Genomic DNA, 16,863 nt, shown 5'->3' on the forward strand with positions numbered 1-16,863 from the left:
CACAACATAAAAATATTTTCTGGAGCTTGTCGGAAATTACAGAGAGTTACATGTCGGGAAGGATCATCTGCTGAATAGAGTGCTACGCTTGTATAACTGGTACGTTGAGTCTCTCGGCGAGTGTTTGCAACTTAGTTAGGGGCGTCTCTTTGATGCACCATTCTGTTCTCAGTCTGTCTTTCTTCGCATAGCTGTGTTCTCTCCGTACGCCTTTTTCGACAATCTTGATCTGGAAGCTGGCATTGAAGACTGGAGTGGACTTACATATCTCGTTGGTGGACTGGGGTTCTCAGCGTCCGAAGATGTAAAACTCAGTGGTTCGGGATAATGCTCAATAAACTATAAGTTTCTGTCTTCAAGTTAAACCTCGGTACGATAAGGTACAAGTAGATTCAACTGTGAGATAAGCCTAACTCTATGTCGCCACTTATTTCAACTATGGGCTCTAGCGTAGGTTATCTCTTGGGGTTTGAACGGGCATACATACCGAAGTAGTTGGGTATTGCTGGGGAGGCCTGGTGGCTTATGGCCACTATGAGTGCCTAGCCACAGACCCAGTCACATCTCGATTGTGTAACGACAGATCAAGAAAGCAATGACCTAACGTAAGTTCCGTCAGATCTGATTATGAATGTCAACGCTAAATACAGCGTAAAGATGTAGATGAGTTGTCATGGAAGCAGATTTTGGAACGGTTAACGTAGAGAAATCCATTCATCCTGCCTGGTACTCATCTCGAGCACTTACATCACATGCGTCGAGCATTCCCTCTTAAAGTGCAGATCATTCGGCCTTAGATGCCGTCTATAAAATGAGACACTTACTGATCTGAAGCCTCCAGTACCTTCTAGGTTAGGACCTTTGTTCTCAATGGTGTAGGTAACATAGTTGAGTCTCTGGTGAAGGGCTTTATGCTTGGAAAATCTCGTCCCGACTAATTGTCCCCTAACTTTGACTGAGTAACCTTTTCTATGATGGCTCACATCCTCACCATGTTGGACGGACCTCGTCCCGAAATGATGTGAGCGAATCACATCTACATTTTAATGCTCTACTTATGCACGACCCCCTTATGAGGTATGGACGTAATGACTTCGGTACATTGCGGCATCCTTGACCGCTACGTGTGTATCCTTCCCGTACCTAACTGGAATTGAATCGATAGTGATTCGGCTGCGTACATGCCCTCACCGCCGGGAGAATTCGAGGCGCACAAGCTACCCATCAGAACAAACACCGGGCCCCGCCGTTTCCTGGTGTATCGGTTGTGCATGTGTGACCAAAAGTGAAATCGAGGCTATATTGAGATCGGCGCCATTTTCTTCCAAAATAATTCGAGCTTCGAACACTCTCCTCTATAGCATTTCGACCTGTCTATGTTACTACACAGATTTCACACATTTATTCGTGTTTATCATTTGAAATGTTTCGCTCGTGGCCTCATCAGGCCCAACCAGACTTCAACTGGTTTCCATTCAATAGCGCAACTGGCAACAGACCTAGCATCAACCTGAACAACTTCGGGCCCTACCCTCGCGGTCCTGCCACTCCAGTCTTTGCAAATCCAGGACCCCGTATCTTCGACTTCTCGCAGCTGTTCAACATCACCAACAACAACTTCGGTCCCGCGCCCCTACGCCCTAAGCAGTCAGGCCGGATCCGCAACCGAGTCACCGTCCTCCTCCCCGACGGCTCGCGGGCTCTACTCGAGCGCGACCTGCTCCACGAACACCTCCCTCGGACCCGGGACTTCATGCAGCAGGGACTCTTTCCCGTCCCCGAGTTCCTCCGAGGCTACGATGATGGCTTTATGGGAACCCTGATGGAACCCCATTATTTTGACCAAGCCTTCGCCCGTGGCGCCACCTTCATCTTTCGACATCTCGAAGGCCTAAGCCACGCATACGCGCCGCCTTACGGTGCCACAGCCGCGAGCGCAGGCGTAGGCGGTGGTACTCGAGGCGGCGCGCCTTTTGACCTGTTTGCCCGGCCGCGCTACCTCCTCGCAAACGCCCGCGATCGACTCGTGACGGTCCAGGAGATATTCTGGCACGTCTTTATACTCTGCTGCGTGCTGGATCAGGACCGGGCCTTTGGCTGTTCAGATTCGCTGGCGAGACCGATCGCGGAATTCCTCGTCGACTTCTTGCCGAGCGTGGAGGCGTTTCTGCCCCCATCGGCGATGCAGATCCTGTTTGTGGGATACGCTCGCGTCTTTCGTGAGTCCTTGTTCGAGATGGACCTGTTGAGGCAGATGTGGGAGTCGATGGATTTTATGGGCCAAACACACATTAGGGGGTTGATGGGGCCGCAGTTGGCGAGGAATGGGATGGGAAATAATGTGCAGAGAGTGTGGACTGCTCTTAGGCACCTTGGTCTTGTCTGACTTTCTCTCCTTGCTAAATCATTTGTTTCTTGCCCTCTTTGGACGATCCTTTAACACTCTTTGGTGTTTAACCAACCTATCTGGGTCCATTTGCTGTCTGTCCTCGACCAAGCCGAAGAAACTACTCGTCCTCCTGCTTTTAATAGCGACCCCATAAAATAAGCCTCTAAGTGGTCTTCGTATTCATTCCCAAACTTCCATCTATGTAGCTGTCCAAGAAAGTGAAGTCCAAGTTATCCAGTGCCCAACTTTCCTCATATGGACATTGCACGGGATCCTGCTGTTCCTTTTCTCCAAGAAGCGGAACGACAGTGTCTTGTCTTTCTGTCGAGCATGGAACCTCATCCTGAAAACAACGATCCTCAGGAGGTTGCATAGTCGACCCGATTTGTCTCGGCAACCCATCAGATCGTTGCCTCTCAATCCTGATGACCCAGAAATGTGGAAGATAAATGTTCAGGACAGTATCTTGATTCGTGAGCTTCACCCGGTACCCAAGATCGTCATCTGCTAAGGACGTCTCTGGCGAAAATTTGACCGTGTACCTCTCTCCCAAAGTCATGTCATCCTGGATGCGCAACAGATGTTTGAGAAGGGTGGCCACTCTTGTAGCAATCTCATCATTATGCTGGCCCACGAGCACCTGCATGACGACCAGAGCCTGTTCCAACATGCCCCGATCGCTCAGCCGTTGATGTGCAGAAAGGTGGAAGCCCGTTCCATGAGTTGCTTGGTGATGGAAGTCGCAAACGTGTGCTAGACACAGTGCGGTGCATGATAGAAATGCTATCAGGTCGACCCCTCGGCAATAAAACCGCGCGGGTCGAGTTGCGCGAAAGGACAAGAATCTAGAAAGAATCTCCCGACTTGCTGTCACCGCTGTTGCTTTATCGTGCTCTGACATTGGGCGCAGGATGTTGGGAAAATGCAGCTGAAGGAGGAGGTGATAGTACATAAAGTGATCATTGAACCGCAACGTCTCCCGAATCTTCTCTAGATGCCCCGTTTCCGAGGCAAGGGTCGGAGCAACCCACCACTGCGCTGGCATCACGGTCGAGGCTTCTTGTAGTAATTTGTCAATGTCTTTGGCCGTCTCGTGATTATATACTTCTGAAGGCTGTCGTTGTAACAAGCGGCCGCAAGCGACGGTGCAGAGACGGAGAAAACGATCCAATGGAGGACAACCCTCAAGGGCACCAGGGTCAGCGTAGACGTCTTCGAATGCGCTCTGAGGTAATCCCAGCATGAGGGAGAGATAGCGGTCGAATTGCACGAGTCGGAACCAGAGATCATTCGGTTCGATGACTGAGCCGACGAGGGAGCGTGGCTTGATGCCCCGGCTGAGACCGAGCATCTGCGCAATTGCGACTCCGCGGCGTCCGGCGAGCCACGAAGTACGCAGGTTTCCAGCGTAGTTCTCGTAAAGACCCTCTAGCATGATGCATTCGAGACCTTCTAAAGAATCTACCAGCTCGTCCTTGCATGTGACCAAGTCGTGGGCCGTCTTCACCGCCCGGGACATGATGTTCTGCCAGCTGGTGCTGAGTTTCCCCAGGTGGTGGGCGGAAGAAAACGGCATACCTTGGAGGAACGAAGCCAAGATCAGAAGGCTCCTCGCAATCAGCACTGGATGTGACCCAGAGGGTGGCAATTGAAGTAAAGCCGTGGATGACGGAAGTGAAGATGGATTCGGACTCGTCCTAGTGCATATGACAGCCCGAATGATTTGCGAAGTCTCCACGGGGATTGCCAAGATAATGGCCATGTCCTCTGGGCTGGGCCATGCAGTGAACAGCTTCCTGCAGATGGCCTCGTGGGCTTTTGTGGACAATGCAGCGGAAGTTAGAGGCGGGACTCCCGGACGCACAGGTGAGGTGCTCCTCTGAGAATGTGTGTCCTAGGCCGTCAGCATTGATGCCGTGTAGTTTGCAGCTTTAAATACATACTCCTACTGCTGCACCACTTCCTGCTTGAGGGTCGCAAGGCGGAGATTCCGAGCGATGGCTTTGAGGGGTTGCGGTTGAGACAACGACGGGGGAAGCCGACCGCCGAGGCCCGGCTCTCTCACCCCAGGCCCGGTCCCGAGATTCAGCTTGAGAGACGAGACGGTCGTCAATGTAGCGGTGCTCGCTGTGGGTTCCTGACTTTATCAGCTGTCTAACTAGTGCCTCAACTTGGCCAAGTCTATCCACGATGTGTTTGTTACTACCAGGCGGTGGCGGCAGATCAGTGACCTCTTGACTGACACAGTCACTCCCACGGCGCTTGCAGCCATCGCAGACATCTTGTGTTGAAGGTGAAAAGGTACAGCGCGCTTTACGGCGTTTGCATTCCCAGCAGCTCTGCGTGCCCTTGCGCAGCTTCCGCCGCTTCGGCGCCGGAGCGGAGTCGGCGAGTGGGGGCTCCTCGTCTGGAGTTCTTTCGGTTACCGTCATCATGGTATCTGGTTCGATGCACTCGACGTATATCTTGGGATCATTGTTTGTTAGATGTGACTCGTAAAGAATTCCTGTAGCCGTCTCTTTGTTCGACCGCCGGTTTAGCGGAGGAGTGTAGCGGCGATCAGCTGACAAGGAGGGAATGCTGTCCATTAGTAATCCCCCGCCATTCTCCGCCGCCGCACCGGTGAATCGGATTGAGGGTGGGGACTGTAGTCTATCGGGGCTACGATCTGATATCTAGCACTCTCACAGGACCTAGTCGTCATAGTTGTTGAGTCCGGAGTGGAGAGCCGCACGAACGGCGGAGCCCAGGAAGACGTCAAGAGGCATCCAATCGTCCGCAAGGACATACTGTAAGACATATATTTACTCCATGGCTCTCGCCCCGTGTTTCTACCTACATACGATCTCCAGGCCCCCGAAGATCCAACAGGTGCAACATCAACTTTCCAACAGAGAACGACAATCCAGAGTGTTTGGTTGGAAATCTTCAACCCACTACAGTAAACCAACGCTCGGAAATGGTTCGAATCGCAATTGCTGGCGGCTCTGGTAGTAAGTCTTGGCAAATCTTTAGTTCATCTCTTGGTAGCCTACGGCTAATCAAGGATCATTCTAGACGTCGGACGAGAGATCCTTGATGCCTTGGTAGCTAGAGGCAAACATGAAATCTTAATTCTCTCCAGAAAGGTGACTTCAATCTTGCTCTGCACGGCATGTCTTTCTAGCTAATCGCCAGCTAACTTTTGCAGGATGACCCCGCCACTAATTTTGGCCCGAGAGTCAAATGGGTCCAGACGAACTACGATGACGTTGCCCACTTGGCTCAAGTGCTCGAGGGGGTTCATACTGTTCTGTCTTTTGTTGCCGGGCCTGCCGATCCGACGAATGCCGCACAGAGGGCTACCCAGAAGAATTTGATCGATGCTTCTATCAAAGCTGGCGTTAGACGATTTGCTCCTAGCGAGTGGGGTTCGTGAGTCTCTTCTGTAACGTTTTATGCATCTACTCTGTCTTTAACTCGTTTAGTTCCAAATTCGAGCACATGTTCTGGTATGGCTTCAAGGAAGAGACTCGAAAGTACCTTGCTACCATCAACAAAGATAAGAAGGTATTCAAGTTGACTGTCCCAACCCTTGCATGGTTCACGTGGTTTACCAAATATCTCAGGTTCTTGAATACTGTCTGTTTCAACCTGGACTGTTCACCAACTACATGACGTACCCGTTCAACTCCTCTGAGCATGTTCAGCTTTTCGAGACACCGTTCAACTTCTATCAACGTCGCGCCCTGGTTGTCGATGGATGTGAAGACGCTATCATAACCTTCACTACTGCGCAAGATTTGGCCAAAGTAGTTGCCTTAGCCGTGGAGTACGAAGGCGAGTGGCCTATTATAGGCGGGGTCCAAGGCGCCCAGGTGTCAATCGCCCAACTCATTGCGCTTGGGGAGAAGATCCAAGGTAAGTGGAACTAAGTTTCCTCTGAGAACTTTTTTGCTTTCCGGGCGAGTCACTAATATGTCAACAAGGCGGGCCGTTCGACGTGACCAAGCTCAAGGCCGATGACCTCAAGGCTGGAGTCGTCAAGGCCCCCTGGCTTCCCAAAGTTGAGCACCCATCGATCCCCCCCGAGACCTTGGATGCTGTCGCTCCTAGCCTGCTCTCGGGCATGTTGCGGGGTATTGTGGCTGGCAACTTGGAGTGCTCTGACGAATGGAACCGTCTCTTGCCCGGGTATGAGTTCACTCAGCCTGAAGACTTTCTGGCCACCGCGTGGTCGGAGATTGATGCGGGAGCCAAGACCACCATCACGTCCTAATAGTGACTTTGAAGTATCCGAAGAGCATTTCGTCTTGAGCCAGGAGTTCTCTCGGTCTTCTGCGCACATGACCAATCTTGTAGATGCCGATGCTGCTTCGAGGCTTGTACACCATTATCATGAATGGTAGGGTTGATCGAAGAATGCGGTCTCACCACTAGTTCTGTCCAACAAACATGGTGCAAGGACCTCACCTCACGTATTCTTATGTACTTTAGAGAATCTGAAAGACAATATTGAGATCAGGATTAGGAGACAGAGAGCTCACAGCACGAAAGCTTCTAGAGAAAGAGACAGCTTAGAAAGTATCAAGTTCTTTGAATTGTTACTAAAGTATCGAACGGACTCTCCAAAGCGGTTCGCTAAGTTTTATTGGACTACTTGAAATGTGATTATCCACACAGCCTCTTTAAAGGAGACCTTGTCGTGATGTCAGTCTGTCGGTTTCAGCCTTTGGCCTCCAACTCGTGCTCCGATGCATTCCATCTTCAAAGCCTCAAGGCCGGAGCGCAGTCGGAGCAGCTATTCCTGGAAATCCCGTGACGACAGGTCCTTGGCTTCATTGGGATGCACATATTGAATGATGTTGAGGTCTGAATAGAAAGTGGCTGATAGTTGGCGGTTGGTTGTGTTGTTTGAGAAGCTTGTTGAGGTTGCTCAGGGAGGTTACAGAGGAGAAGTTCTCTAAAGATGAATGTGCGAGTGTGATGATGGAAAGAACAAGTCCTTTCTTACCTCCAGTATACAGGCGAGGTTTATGTATACGTTTCTCAAGGTCAGCGTGTTGTATTAGTGAATGTGACAGATGTAAAAACGCCTCCGGTCCACCGATCCACTGCAAGTTATACGCCAACTACCTTATGCTGTGCAGGACAATCAGGTAAGGCTGTGATTCGCACTCACGAGTCGTGCTATCTGCAATTATGACGCAGGAGTCTGGTTACTGCTTGCATTTCCATGACTAGGTGAGTCGGAAATAGAAGAGAGAATCATTGCCCTCGGGTAGCTAAGACAGACCAATTATATGGTCACGCGGGTCTTGAGGAAACCACCGAAGCTGTCAAACAGTGCCTGATCATGCCCCTCCCTCCACCGGCACCTCAAGGCGATCCTCTCTCGCCCAACATCTAGTACAACCTCAAACCCAAACTTGCATACCTCAGAGTCTGATGATCCCTCGGCTTCGGTCTTGCCCTCGCGTTCCTGCCGTGTTTTCTTCCGCCTCCAAGCGCGACTCCATACGTTTTCCCGCGCTCTGCCAACACCCGCAAGCTTCTCACGGTCCCATTCCCAGAAAATTAGTTCCAATGAAGACATGAGCCCTTGAACATAGTCTTGCAGCCTCCCTATCTCTGTACCAAGGGGAAATGTAGTCAGCTCGGATTCTACACTCGGAGGCAGAAGCTTCCTCCAAGCGGCAGCCTTCATTCCCTTGGCTGCCTCTTCTGACGGTCTCATCGCGCCAAAACTCCACGCGACGGCCCACCGCCTCGTTTTGTTGCCCTGCACAAATTCCGTCACGGCGTAGTTGTCGATGCTCTTCTCTTTCAGAATCGCGATAAACTCCTCAAGACTCGATTGTTTCCCAAACATGGATGTGTACCACTGCACTTTGTCGCGCAGGACGAGGGATTCCTCGAGAATCCTGGACACGAACTTGACTTCGCCGCCGTCCGTCACCATCTCTACTGGTGCACCGGTGCATGCCGTTAGGGGAGGACGCGACTTTTGTTTCGCTGAGTTTAAGAGGTCGTCTTCGGAGGTGTAAAATGGGGGATTTGCCATGACGAAGGTGAGTGACTCGATACCCAAATCTTTCAAGGGGACCACAGAATCTTGGGGCGTACGGGCAACGACAGAGATTCGACTTTGTAGATTGTTCAACTCTACGTTCTTCTTGGCGAATTCCAGACTCCTTGAGTCAATGTCTGATGATAATTAACATCTGACATTAACATTCGAGAGATGATAGCATACCTGTCGCGTAGAAGGACCATTTCCGCTGGGTACATCCTAGAAGCGGGTAGATACAGCTTGCTCCGGTGCCGATGTCGAGCCCGAGGACATTTTGATCTGGATCACCATAGGTGGTGCTATCTAAGAGGCTCTTCAACCAGAGGAGGTAATTGTGGCGATTTGGTACCTTTTCCTGTCAGCAGTGTAATTGTGAGAATTTCAAGATTATGGAAAATTTGTACTCACGGGTGGGCACAGACGATCGTCAGGTAGATCAATGCTCAGTCCAAAGTCAGCTTTCAGCAGCGTCTTGGTGAGCTGCATCACGGCAGATGGATTATTAAAATCAAGATTTCCACGTTTGAGCCTGGGAATAAGTCGGTCAGCCATTTGAAACTAAGATCTATTGCTATCATCACACACATAGCTCCAAATTCTTGGTCTTGGCGGCCCAGCTTCCCAAAGTCTGGTTCCATCGAGTAAAGATTGCGGAAGTAGGCGTCAGCGTGAGTACCAGGCTCTGGTGGTCGACCCACGAGACCGCGATCAGCCCGGCGGATTGTGCCTTGCAAGCTGACATCATTGGCTGCCGAAGGAGTGCTCACCGAGCTCCTTCGTCTTTTGCCTGTCATGGCTATTCGGGGTTCTTGGTGTTTTTACTCGATTGTTGAGCAAGACATTCCTGATGCTTAGGAATTTGCCCTGGCGTCACCGGTCGACGATTGAATGCCGGTGTCCAAGGACAAAATGCAAGGCGTTTGAGAGCGTATACAAGAACTTCCTCCAAAAAGACACTTGAGATGGGGATTCAAGGACCCGTGTCAGATGATTGTGTCAATTTGCAATGGCTTCGCGATGTGTTAGTGAAGAGAAATTGCTACTGGTGGTTGGCGAGAAGTGGGACGGCGATTGAAGACACCGGATAAATACATATGTGCTGGCGATTGCTGAGTCATCGCTATAAGCAGCATCAGCGTCCATCGTCAGCATAAACGACACATCGTTTGAAATTTGCCGTTTACCTGGCATGACTAGGTCATGAGCAGGTTTCTCATATTCCGTTGGATTGAATACTTTTCAAGTGAGATCTTGTTCACGGTCTTCGTCAAGGTTGGTCTACCTCGAGTGGCATGGGAACCTTTTCGGCCGATCAAAGGCAGAGGAATTAGGCTCAACTTATCAAAATACCGAGGCACCAAAGATAATAGTCTTACTCTGCAAGCTAGGAATGAATTGAAAGTGTTGTCTCCAAGTGCAGAGTGTTCACGAGGACAAACATGTCTATGGTTGGTTCTCCAGATGTATAAGAGCTCAAAAAACAAGCCGAAACCTGCACGCTCCAATATGCAACGCTTTCATCTTCTCATGTCTGTCATACATGCTTTCTTTCATATGCATCATGTCTCGCATAAATCACTGCTTCCACATGAGAACTCTCCACCGCCAGCCTTCGAGTAGCTTCATGTCTTGGTCGACAACCTCCACGTCACCCCGCTCGATCTTGGCGCTTAGTCGCTTCAACCGCTTCGACACGGTCTTGGCCACCTGTAGAGAAACCTCATTGGTGAAAACATAGAGTACGGCAAAGACAAAGAAGGCGATACTGGCGAAGCTGTTGCGCCCCAGGAGGCTGTCCTTGATGCGGGCGACTAGTGCTTTGCTGCGCCAGAATGCGTACTCGGTACTGTTGGACGCTTGGACGTCGGTTCCCGTCTTGTCGGAAGGGCGACGGAAGATGCGCTTTACGGCTGGGATAAAGGTTGCTCTAAACGCAGTCGTTAGCCAGGTCCCACGTGCTCCCCATACCATAAGATCTTACACAGCTCCACCAATGAGCCAGTTTCTCCAGCGATGGTTTTCGCCATCTTTAATTAGGCTTCCGACCTCCTTCCGCAAGACTTTGAGGTCACCGAGCAGGACACGACCTTGGGCCCTGATTTGGTCCTCTAACTCTAACGACATGGCACCATCCAGTCGACCTCTCTTTCTTTGCAGAGACAGATACTCTCGGAGCGCGAACTGAGTCCCTGTCTTGAACGTTTTCAAGTCCTGTGTCGTCGTAACAAGAGGGTTCAGGGCAGCTGAAGGTCGCGGTCCCTCCACCATGCTGGCCTGTTGAGAGTGAGGATTTGGGTAGGCTGCTGGACCAGACATATGCTCAAATGGAGCAACACTTGTCGGCCCAGGAGGCGGGCCTCCATAGACTGTCCCAGGGTAAGGAGCTGTGGGTGTGGTAGACTGAGGCGGCCGAGAGTACGGATCGACTGAGACCCCCGGCGGGGCCCCAGAAGGTGGTAGAGGGTATGACCCGGGTCCATTGTACGGACCAGGCGCCGTTGCAACCGGCCGGCTGTCCATAGTCTCGGGAAGTAGACCACCTTAACTTAGCGGCGGTGAGAGAAGGTGTTTATCGGGCTGCAACTGGAGCAGAGCGGATCAGGCGGGAATGGAACTGTGGAGGCAGGGTCTCACAGAGCTCAACTGCAATAAAAGAACAACAGAACAATACCAAGGAACAAACAATGGCAATTCTATGGACAAGGTACGGGGATGATATGAGCAACGAGAAAATAATGAGGTGGCGGGGAAGCAAGCTTGGAGGAGAGCTGGAAGCAACTCAGCTCACTGCAGGGCGGAGGCGGAGGGAAGGTGACGGGAAGGTGAAGGCGGCATAGGAGTGGGGCTTGCCAGCGAACGGGACCCACTGCGGGATGTGGGTCCATCACATCGTGTCAAGTGTGGCGGAAATTAAACACCTCCGCCACACGCTGGTTGTCGGTCGAGGCTTCAGTAACGCTGCTGGAGCTTGCCAGTCTTTCGCAATTCCACTACCACATCCGTTGTGAATCCCCTACACATACACACAATGCCCGATCCAACGAGCTCACGGTTCGCGCCGTCCAATAAGACAACGACAGAGCGCATTTCAGACAGCACCGTAGGTCTCGTGGCGCTCTCCGACTTTCGCAAGCGACGCGCCGAGGTCCTCGACCAGCAAGACCGCGAACGAGAAGCTGCACTGTCCGGCACATCTACACCAGATCGATCCAATTCCGCGACGCCAGACCCCGGGAGCGACTCGGCCAGCCCCGCGAGCAAACCGAAAAGGAAGAAGAAGAAGCTCGGCGGCAGCAAGCTGTCGTTTGGCGACGACGAAGAGGAAGAAGCGGAATCGCTGCCAGTAAAGAAAGGCAAGAAGGCAGACGGGGGCGAGGACGAGGAAAGCACATCAGCAAAGAAGTCCAAAGTCGTTGCCAACTCGTCCGTCGCGTTTGTGCCCAAGGTTATGTCTAAAGCAGCCTTGCGACGCGAGGCGGCTGAGAGAGAAGCGTTGCGCAAGGAGTTCCTTGCGATACAAGAGGCCGTCAAGGCTACGGAAATTGCAATACCATTCGTGTTTTACGATGGATCAAATATACCTGGTGGCACTGTCCGTGTCAAGAAGGGCGACTACATCTGGGTTTTCTTGGACAAGAGTCGAAAAGTTGGCGCCGAATTAGGCGTGGGAGAGAAGGCCAATGCACGAAGAGAATGGGCAAGAGTTGGTGTGGACGACCTGATGCTCGTCCGGGGGTCCATCATTATTCCACATGTGAGTGAATTATGTTTCCGTCCATTCTCCTATCCGACTGATGTTCTCTAGCACTACGAGTTCTATTTCTTTATCATCAACAAGAATGCTGGACCGGGTGGACAACAACTGTTCAACTACAAAGCCGACGCTCCACCCAAGAACGACGGGCCGGAACCCGATGAAGCCTCAGCTGCCCCCTCTGGTGGTCTGACCACCGCTGCCGCTCTCAAGGCGGCCGCAGTCAAGGCCCTGCCTGATATCAACACCCTTGAAGGTGCGACGGACGACCCTACCCTAACGAAAGTGGTGGATCGGCGCTGGTACGAGCGCAACAAACACATCTACCCAGCGAGCATGTGGCAAGAGTTTGACCCCGAGAAGGACTATGATACGGAGGTGCGGAAGGACGCCGGCGGCAACACGTTCTTCTTTTCGAGGTGAAGGCTGTTTCGTCGACTATGACTGGCGAGCCGCTATCAGAGGGTAGCTGGGGGGGCGGGGATTGGTTTTTTCACGAACGGCGACCTTGCTCGTTCATCCCGCCAGCGTGCGAAGAGTCAAGATGAGGCCCAGGATTAGCAACCATCCTGGCCAGAAGACCATGACGATCAGCATGTTACCTCCCGGGCCCAATATCGTTGTTGCAAACTCCATGAAGAACTTCTTCCTCAATTTCTGGATCCGTTTGGAGTCCCATACATGTCCCAGGGACCTGCGGATTGCCGTCGTCGTCTTCTTGAGAGCAGACAGCGAATGAACGGCAAAGAGTCGTGTTGCGATGACTGCCGACGTGAGGGCTGAGGTGACGAGAAGATGGGTGTAGAGGAAGAGGAGCGACGACGCCAAGGCCACCAATATTTGGAAACGGACCGCGATATCGAAGGTAGGCCCGAAGACGGCAATGAGGTCTAAACTTTGCCGGATGGTTACGCCCGGCTCGTGTTTGGACGAGGTCAACAGGGCGACTTTGTTCATGATGGCGACGGCAGAAGAGGTCTCGGCAAAGAGATGATCACGACCTACAACGGTGCCTTGTGTGATTTCACGGGCACCAGTGCCATCAGAAGCACGGTGAGCACGCCGCAACTCACGATATATATCAATGGGCATCTGAAGAGCAACGGCAACTGCATGCGACTCATTCGACCCTATGGACTTTTGGACTCGCGGTAAAAGCGTCTCTGAGATTCCGATATCACGCAAAGTTTGGAGGAAGATGAACACCAGCCGTGATAGTGACTGCAGCGCCTGTGGTGCTATATGCTTAACAAGAGCGATGTCTAGAATTTTCTACCCCTCCATCGTGTCGAGATTGATGCCGTGACAGCCCCACCACCACATCCTTTCCCTGGCGACAAACCATGTCGACACGTGGGGCTGGCTGTTTGCCGGATCGGTTCTCCAAGCTCACAACGGGCCTCGAGGCTGGAGGGGGAAAACAGCAACGTGGATTCTTATCGACTCTCATTCGTGGGATCTTGCAGGCTGGATGCCCCGACTTCAAACTTGGGACGTTCGCGTTACCCCTCGATGGACCCTGATCTTGAAAACTTTGAGTGTCGATTGGCTGTGCACATCAGTTTGATCTTATCGCGTTTATCGCGATCTTAATGGGGAACATAAGGTAGCTCTAGATTTCTTGACCTCTCGGAGTTAGACATGAAGGCATGTGACGGACCATTGATTCGGCCGCCGACAGTGTACAAAAGAACGCATTTCCACAGGTTGGCGTATCTGTCGTTCCCGGGATTCGTCCGACTCAGGCTGGTTGGTTGCAGGGGAGTCTGCTCCGTATTACGCCACACTATTGTCGCGCCACACTTCATGATCACCTCTGCAAATGTGGCTGGTGCCCCAGCCACCTTCATGGACAAGGAGTCACCAACTCTCTAACGAACATTCCTTGTTTCTTCACCGTCTACGGATAGCGGCAGACCGCCTTCTGTAGCCGCTTCATCTTTTTCCGGAGCATCGATGGGGAACACAAAGTGCATCGAGCGGTCAGATCCCGCCGCCGATATGTTTCTGCATTCACAAAAAGCCAGCGCATCCATCTCGAGAGAAAATTCAATTACTGGGGAGTCACAAGTCGGAAACGGACCAAAGACTGTTCGGCGGTCCTGGAGTCCCGGGTCCATGAAGTCGGTGAAAATCGAGCACAACCGCAGCGAGGTGTAACGTTTCCACGAGGGCTTGAGGCGAAATAGAAACGTTAGAGTGACGATCGAACTCACTGCTCCTCCGTCCTGTTCGACAGAGCCACGCGCCAAGATCCTTCGTCTAGGCGGGAGTGGCTGGCCAAAAGGCAACTTTGACGTTGGGCACGACCGGCTTTGTTCGCCCGCCAGTGAGGAATTGAGCGCGCCGCCCGCCCACCGGAGCCGAGGATAGCATGACGAGCATGACAAGCGCCGATCCAACAAGTGGTTCTTCGGTGGAGATGCGGCTGGAAACGAAGTTACTTCGTCCAGGCTTCCTCCCCTTCCGACTTGACTGCGCTGCATGACGGATGGGACCAGAAAACAAACGAGGTAATATGCATATGTTGCAGCCTGGCTCCATGCAGGTTCTAGTTCATCGATCTTCCTGGTCGTATCTCCTAGCGGTTGCATCACAAGCCACCGAGGAGGGCGCGGTTCATCTATTCTTCCCTCGTGAACCAGAATCTGACCGAGGAAATCCCATCCGGTCTTTGACAGCTGGTTAGGATCAGACGCAGGAGAACAACGGGACCCAAAGTGTTCAAGGTCTACCCGTGACTCTCGACAAGGCCATCGCTGCAAGCAGAGGGACTGCCATTGGAGACCATTGATGCATATCCCACTGGCATCCCCTTTGCTGTCTTGACCAACACGAGCTAGGGATCGGCAGTCTGCTCCAGGGCACACGCCATTCGAAAAAGTTGCTAAGTGCTAGCTGTCAGCTGCCGAGCCGAGCACTAGGCAGCCCCCAGCTGGATTTACGTGAAAACTTTGACGGATAATATAGAACGAGAGACAATTCTTCTAATAATACACATCTCGTCCCAACCCAAACCAGAATGGTGCCTGCAGCGACATGCCGGAATCGGGCAATTTTGATCGCTCTTCCATCCCCTCCGCTCAGCGCCGTCTTCACCCAGTACGAGCGAGCGATGCAACCCCTCACCCCTCTTTTTGTTTCTTCCGCTTGCCTGCCAACGGGCACGATCTACGCCGCGTTTGTGGGGGAAGAGGGAATGGGATGGGTGAGAAAGGATGTCGCTCGACGGCGACACGGTCCATCCAGTTGGCTGCGGTCGCAAAAATACGAGAATGGTACCCTTTGTGCTACGTCATGGTTCAACGGTGCCACCTCGCCGGCCTTACCGACTTTCATGCGATGGATGGCTGGGACTCCAGGGTTTAGACTCTTTGATGGCATGTTGTTTGGAGAGGCAACTGGCGATCTTTTGTCACTGTCGGTGGGATTGGTAAAAGTTTGACGATGCTGCTCATGTACTTAACCTGGGTGATGTCCCTCGTCTGAAGTCTTGAGATTTTGCATCACAGCAGCCTACTTCTCCCCATTCTATCTCACCTCATTTCACCTAATCTCACTTCACATCAGTACCATCGATAGGTCTCATCTAAAACATCATCCAAGACCCTCACAAGCCCTCGCCAATCCTCAAAATGCACTTCCTCTCCACCCTTCTCCTTCTCGCCCCGGCCCTGGCATCCCCAATCGCCCAACGCGAGGAGACGTGCGGCCAAAAGTCAGGCAAGCTCTCTGAGTGGACGCTCACGAGCTTCGACTACCACGCCAGCTACATCTTCAGCACGCCCTCGCACCAGAACTCATGGGGCTACATCAGCTTCAACGTTTCCAACCCGGTCCTCGACTACACCGTCGCCTGCTCCGCCGCCAGCAGCCGTCTCAATGACTTCTTCTACGGCGAGCAGGTCTACCAGTGCACGCCGCCCGAGGGCGGGGAGAGCACGACCACGTCCTTTACCTGGAGTACGCCTGAGAAGGCTGTTACGTTGAACCAGTCGTGGACTTGCAATGACGATCCCAAGTATCCGTAAGTCACCTTCCCTCGTTCACTCTCCATTTGACTATCATCGCGTGGTTTTCTCCTGTCGACGAAACATTTTCCACCGAAAACGGCACCGAATTTGGTCTGTCATGAGGGATGCCTAGGCTAATTGGAACGTGAATGATCAGAGCCCGCTACACCGCAAAGGGCGGCGCAGTCGCCGATCTCCAGTGCGAGGAGACGTTTTGGCAAAATGATAACTGGACCATTGGCCAGATTTACTCGACGCGCAACATCAACTGCGGCATCATCACGCTGCCTACCCCAATCAAGGAGATCTCCGCGGTCGCTTAGATGGAGCAATTCTCTACCACGGTCCGTGGTAATCTCAAATCCAGCGCAAGGCATAACCTCATTCGCGCATGATCGACGACGTTTACACGACTTTTATGATGGATTGGCGGATTCGCTTTCACGACACCCCTTCGAAAGATGCTTCGCATTTTTGCATAGTTCCGGCGCGTAGAAAAACCTTCCCGGTCATCGACCATAATAATGGGAATTTGGATGCTATTTCGAGACTGCAATAGGACAGGGAGCATATAGAAGCATGATTGGGATAATTCTAATGATCTAACTCTATTTCACAATCAAATGGGTGCGCGGACTGTAGTATCATGATGAAT

General features: G+C 52.1%; 10 protein-coding genes across 10 annotated transcripts; 5 read left to right on the plus strand and 5 right to left on the minus strand.

Moving 5' to 3' along the window:
• Window positions 1–1,423: 1,423 nt before the first annotated feature.
• Window positions 1,424–2,386, plus strand: BDP55DRAFT_633818 (uncharacterized protein; the record flags this gene model as incomplete). Its single annotated transcript, XM_060572602.1, has 1 exon — window positions 1,424–2,386. The coding sequence occupies one exon, from the start codon at window positions 1,424–1,426 to the stop codon at window positions 2,384–2,386; it is 963 nt and encodes a 320-aa protein (XP_060427536.1).
• An 83-nt stretch (window positions 2,387–2,469) lies between these two features.
• Window positions 2,470–4,908, minus strand: BDP55DRAFT_218604 (uncharacterized protein). The gene is made up of 2 exons (XM_060566055.1): window positions 4,333–4,908; window positions 2,470–4,283 (listed from the first exon to the last, which is right to left on the minus strand). The coding sequence occupies exons 1-2, from the start codon at window positions 4,822–4,824 to the stop codon at window positions 2,553–2,555; spliced, it is 2,223 nt and encodes a 740-aa protein (XP_060427537.1). The 5' UTR covers window positions 4,825–4,908; the 3' UTR covers window positions 2,470–2,552.
• Window positions 4,909–5,057: 149 nt separating this feature from the next.
• BDP55DRAFT_669525 (NmrA-like family protein) lies at window positions 5,058–6,945 on the plus strand. The gene is made up of 6 exons (XM_060575300.1): window positions 5,058–5,382; window positions 5,447–5,517; window positions 5,580–5,803; window positions 5,857–5,938; window positions 5,998–6,289; window positions 6,358–6,945. The coding sequence occupies exons 1-6, from the start codon at window positions 5,349–5,351 to the stop codon at window positions 6,645–6,647; spliced, it is 993 nt and encodes a 330-aa protein (XP_060427538.1). The 5' UTR covers window positions 5,058–5,348; the 3' UTR covers window positions 6,648–6,945.
• A 654-nt stretch (window positions 6,946–7,599) lies between these two features.
• BDP55DRAFT_218626 (uncharacterized protein) lies at window positions 7,600–9,483 on the minus strand. The gene is made up of 4 exons (XM_060566056.1): window positions 9,027–9,483; window positions 8,850–8,970; window positions 8,625–8,790; window positions 7,600–8,575 (listed from the first exon to the last, which is right to left on the minus strand). Exons 1-4 carry the CDS (start codon window positions 9,233–9,235, stop codon window positions 7,668–7,670), a joined length of 1,404 nt encoding a protein of 467 aa, XP_060427539.1. The 5' UTR covers window positions 9,236–9,483; the 3' UTR covers window positions 7,600–7,667.
• A 309-nt stretch (window positions 9,484–9,792) lies between these two features.
• BDP55DRAFT_669528 (uncharacterized protein) lies at window positions 9,793–11,229 on the minus strand. Its single transcript, XM_060575301.1, has 2 exons — window positions 10,423–11,229; window positions 9,793–10,368 (listed from the first exon to the last, which is right to left on the minus strand). Exons 1-2 carry the CDS (start codon window positions 10,959–10,961, stop codon window positions 10,017–10,019), a joined length of 891 nt encoding a protein of 296 aa, XP_060427540.1. The 5' UTR covers window positions 10,962–11,229; the 3' UTR covers window positions 9,793–10,016.
• A 156-nt stretch (window positions 11,230–11,385) lies between these two features.
• On the plus strand, window positions 11,386–12,665 carry BDP55DRAFT_218645 (XAP5, circadian clock regulator-domain-containing protein). The gene is made up of 2 exons (XM_060566057.1): window positions 11,386–12,195; window positions 12,247–12,665. The coding sequence occupies exons 1-2, from the start codon at window positions 11,470–11,472 to the stop codon at window positions 12,616–12,618; spliced, it is 1,098 nt and encodes a 365-aa protein (XP_060427541.1). The 5' UTR covers window positions 11,386–11,469; the 3' UTR covers window positions 12,619–12,665.
• Window positions 12,666–12,711: 46 nt separating this feature from the next.
• BDP55DRAFT_730353 (uncharacterized protein) lies at window positions 12,712–13,152 on the minus strand (the record flags this gene model as incomplete). Its single annotated transcript, XM_060579680.1, has 1 exon — window positions 12,712–13,152. One exon carries the CDS (start codon window positions 13,150–13,152, stop codon window positions 12,712–12,714), a length of 441 nt encoding a protein of 146 aa, XP_060427542.1.
• Window positions 13,153–13,892: 740 nt separating this feature from the next.
• BDP55DRAFT_218648 (uncharacterized protein) lies at window positions 13,893–15,003 on the minus strand. Its single transcript, XM_060566058.1, has one exon. The coding sequence runs from the start codon at window positions 14,787–14,789 to the stop codon at window positions 14,067–14,069; it is 723 nt and encodes a 240-aa protein (XP_060427543.1). The 5' UTR covers window positions 14,790–15,003; the 3' UTR covers window positions 13,893–14,066.
• BDP55DRAFT_218649 (uncharacterized protein) lies at window positions 15,004–15,735 on the plus strand. Its single transcript, XM_060566059.1, has one exon. The coding sequence runs from the start codon at window positions 15,218–15,220 to the stop codon at window positions 15,638–15,640; it is 423 nt and encodes a 140-aa protein (XP_060427544.1). The 5' UTR covers window positions 15,004–15,217; the 3' UTR covers window positions 15,641–15,735.
• On the plus strand, window positions 15,736–16,702 carry BDP55DRAFT_218669 (uncharacterized protein). Its single transcript, XM_060566060.1, has 3 exons — window positions 15,736–16,046; window positions 16,110–16,222; window positions 16,366–16,702. The coding sequence occupies exons 1-3, from the start codon at window positions 15,831–15,833 to the stop codon at window positions 16,529–16,531; spliced, it is 495 nt and encodes a 164-aa protein (XP_060427545.1). The 5' UTR covers window positions 15,736–15,830; the 3' UTR covers window positions 16,532–16,702.
• Window positions 16,703–16,863: the final 161 nt, after the last annotated feature.

Source organism: Colletotrichum godetiae (assembly GCF_030913485.1).
Source record: "Colletotrichum godetiae strain CBS 193.32 chromosome Unknown BDP55scaffold_30, whole genome shotgun sequence".
Lineage (NCBI taxonomy): Eukaryota > Fungi > Ascomycota > Sordariomycetes > Glomerellales > Glomerellaceae > Colletotrichum > Colletotrichum godetiae.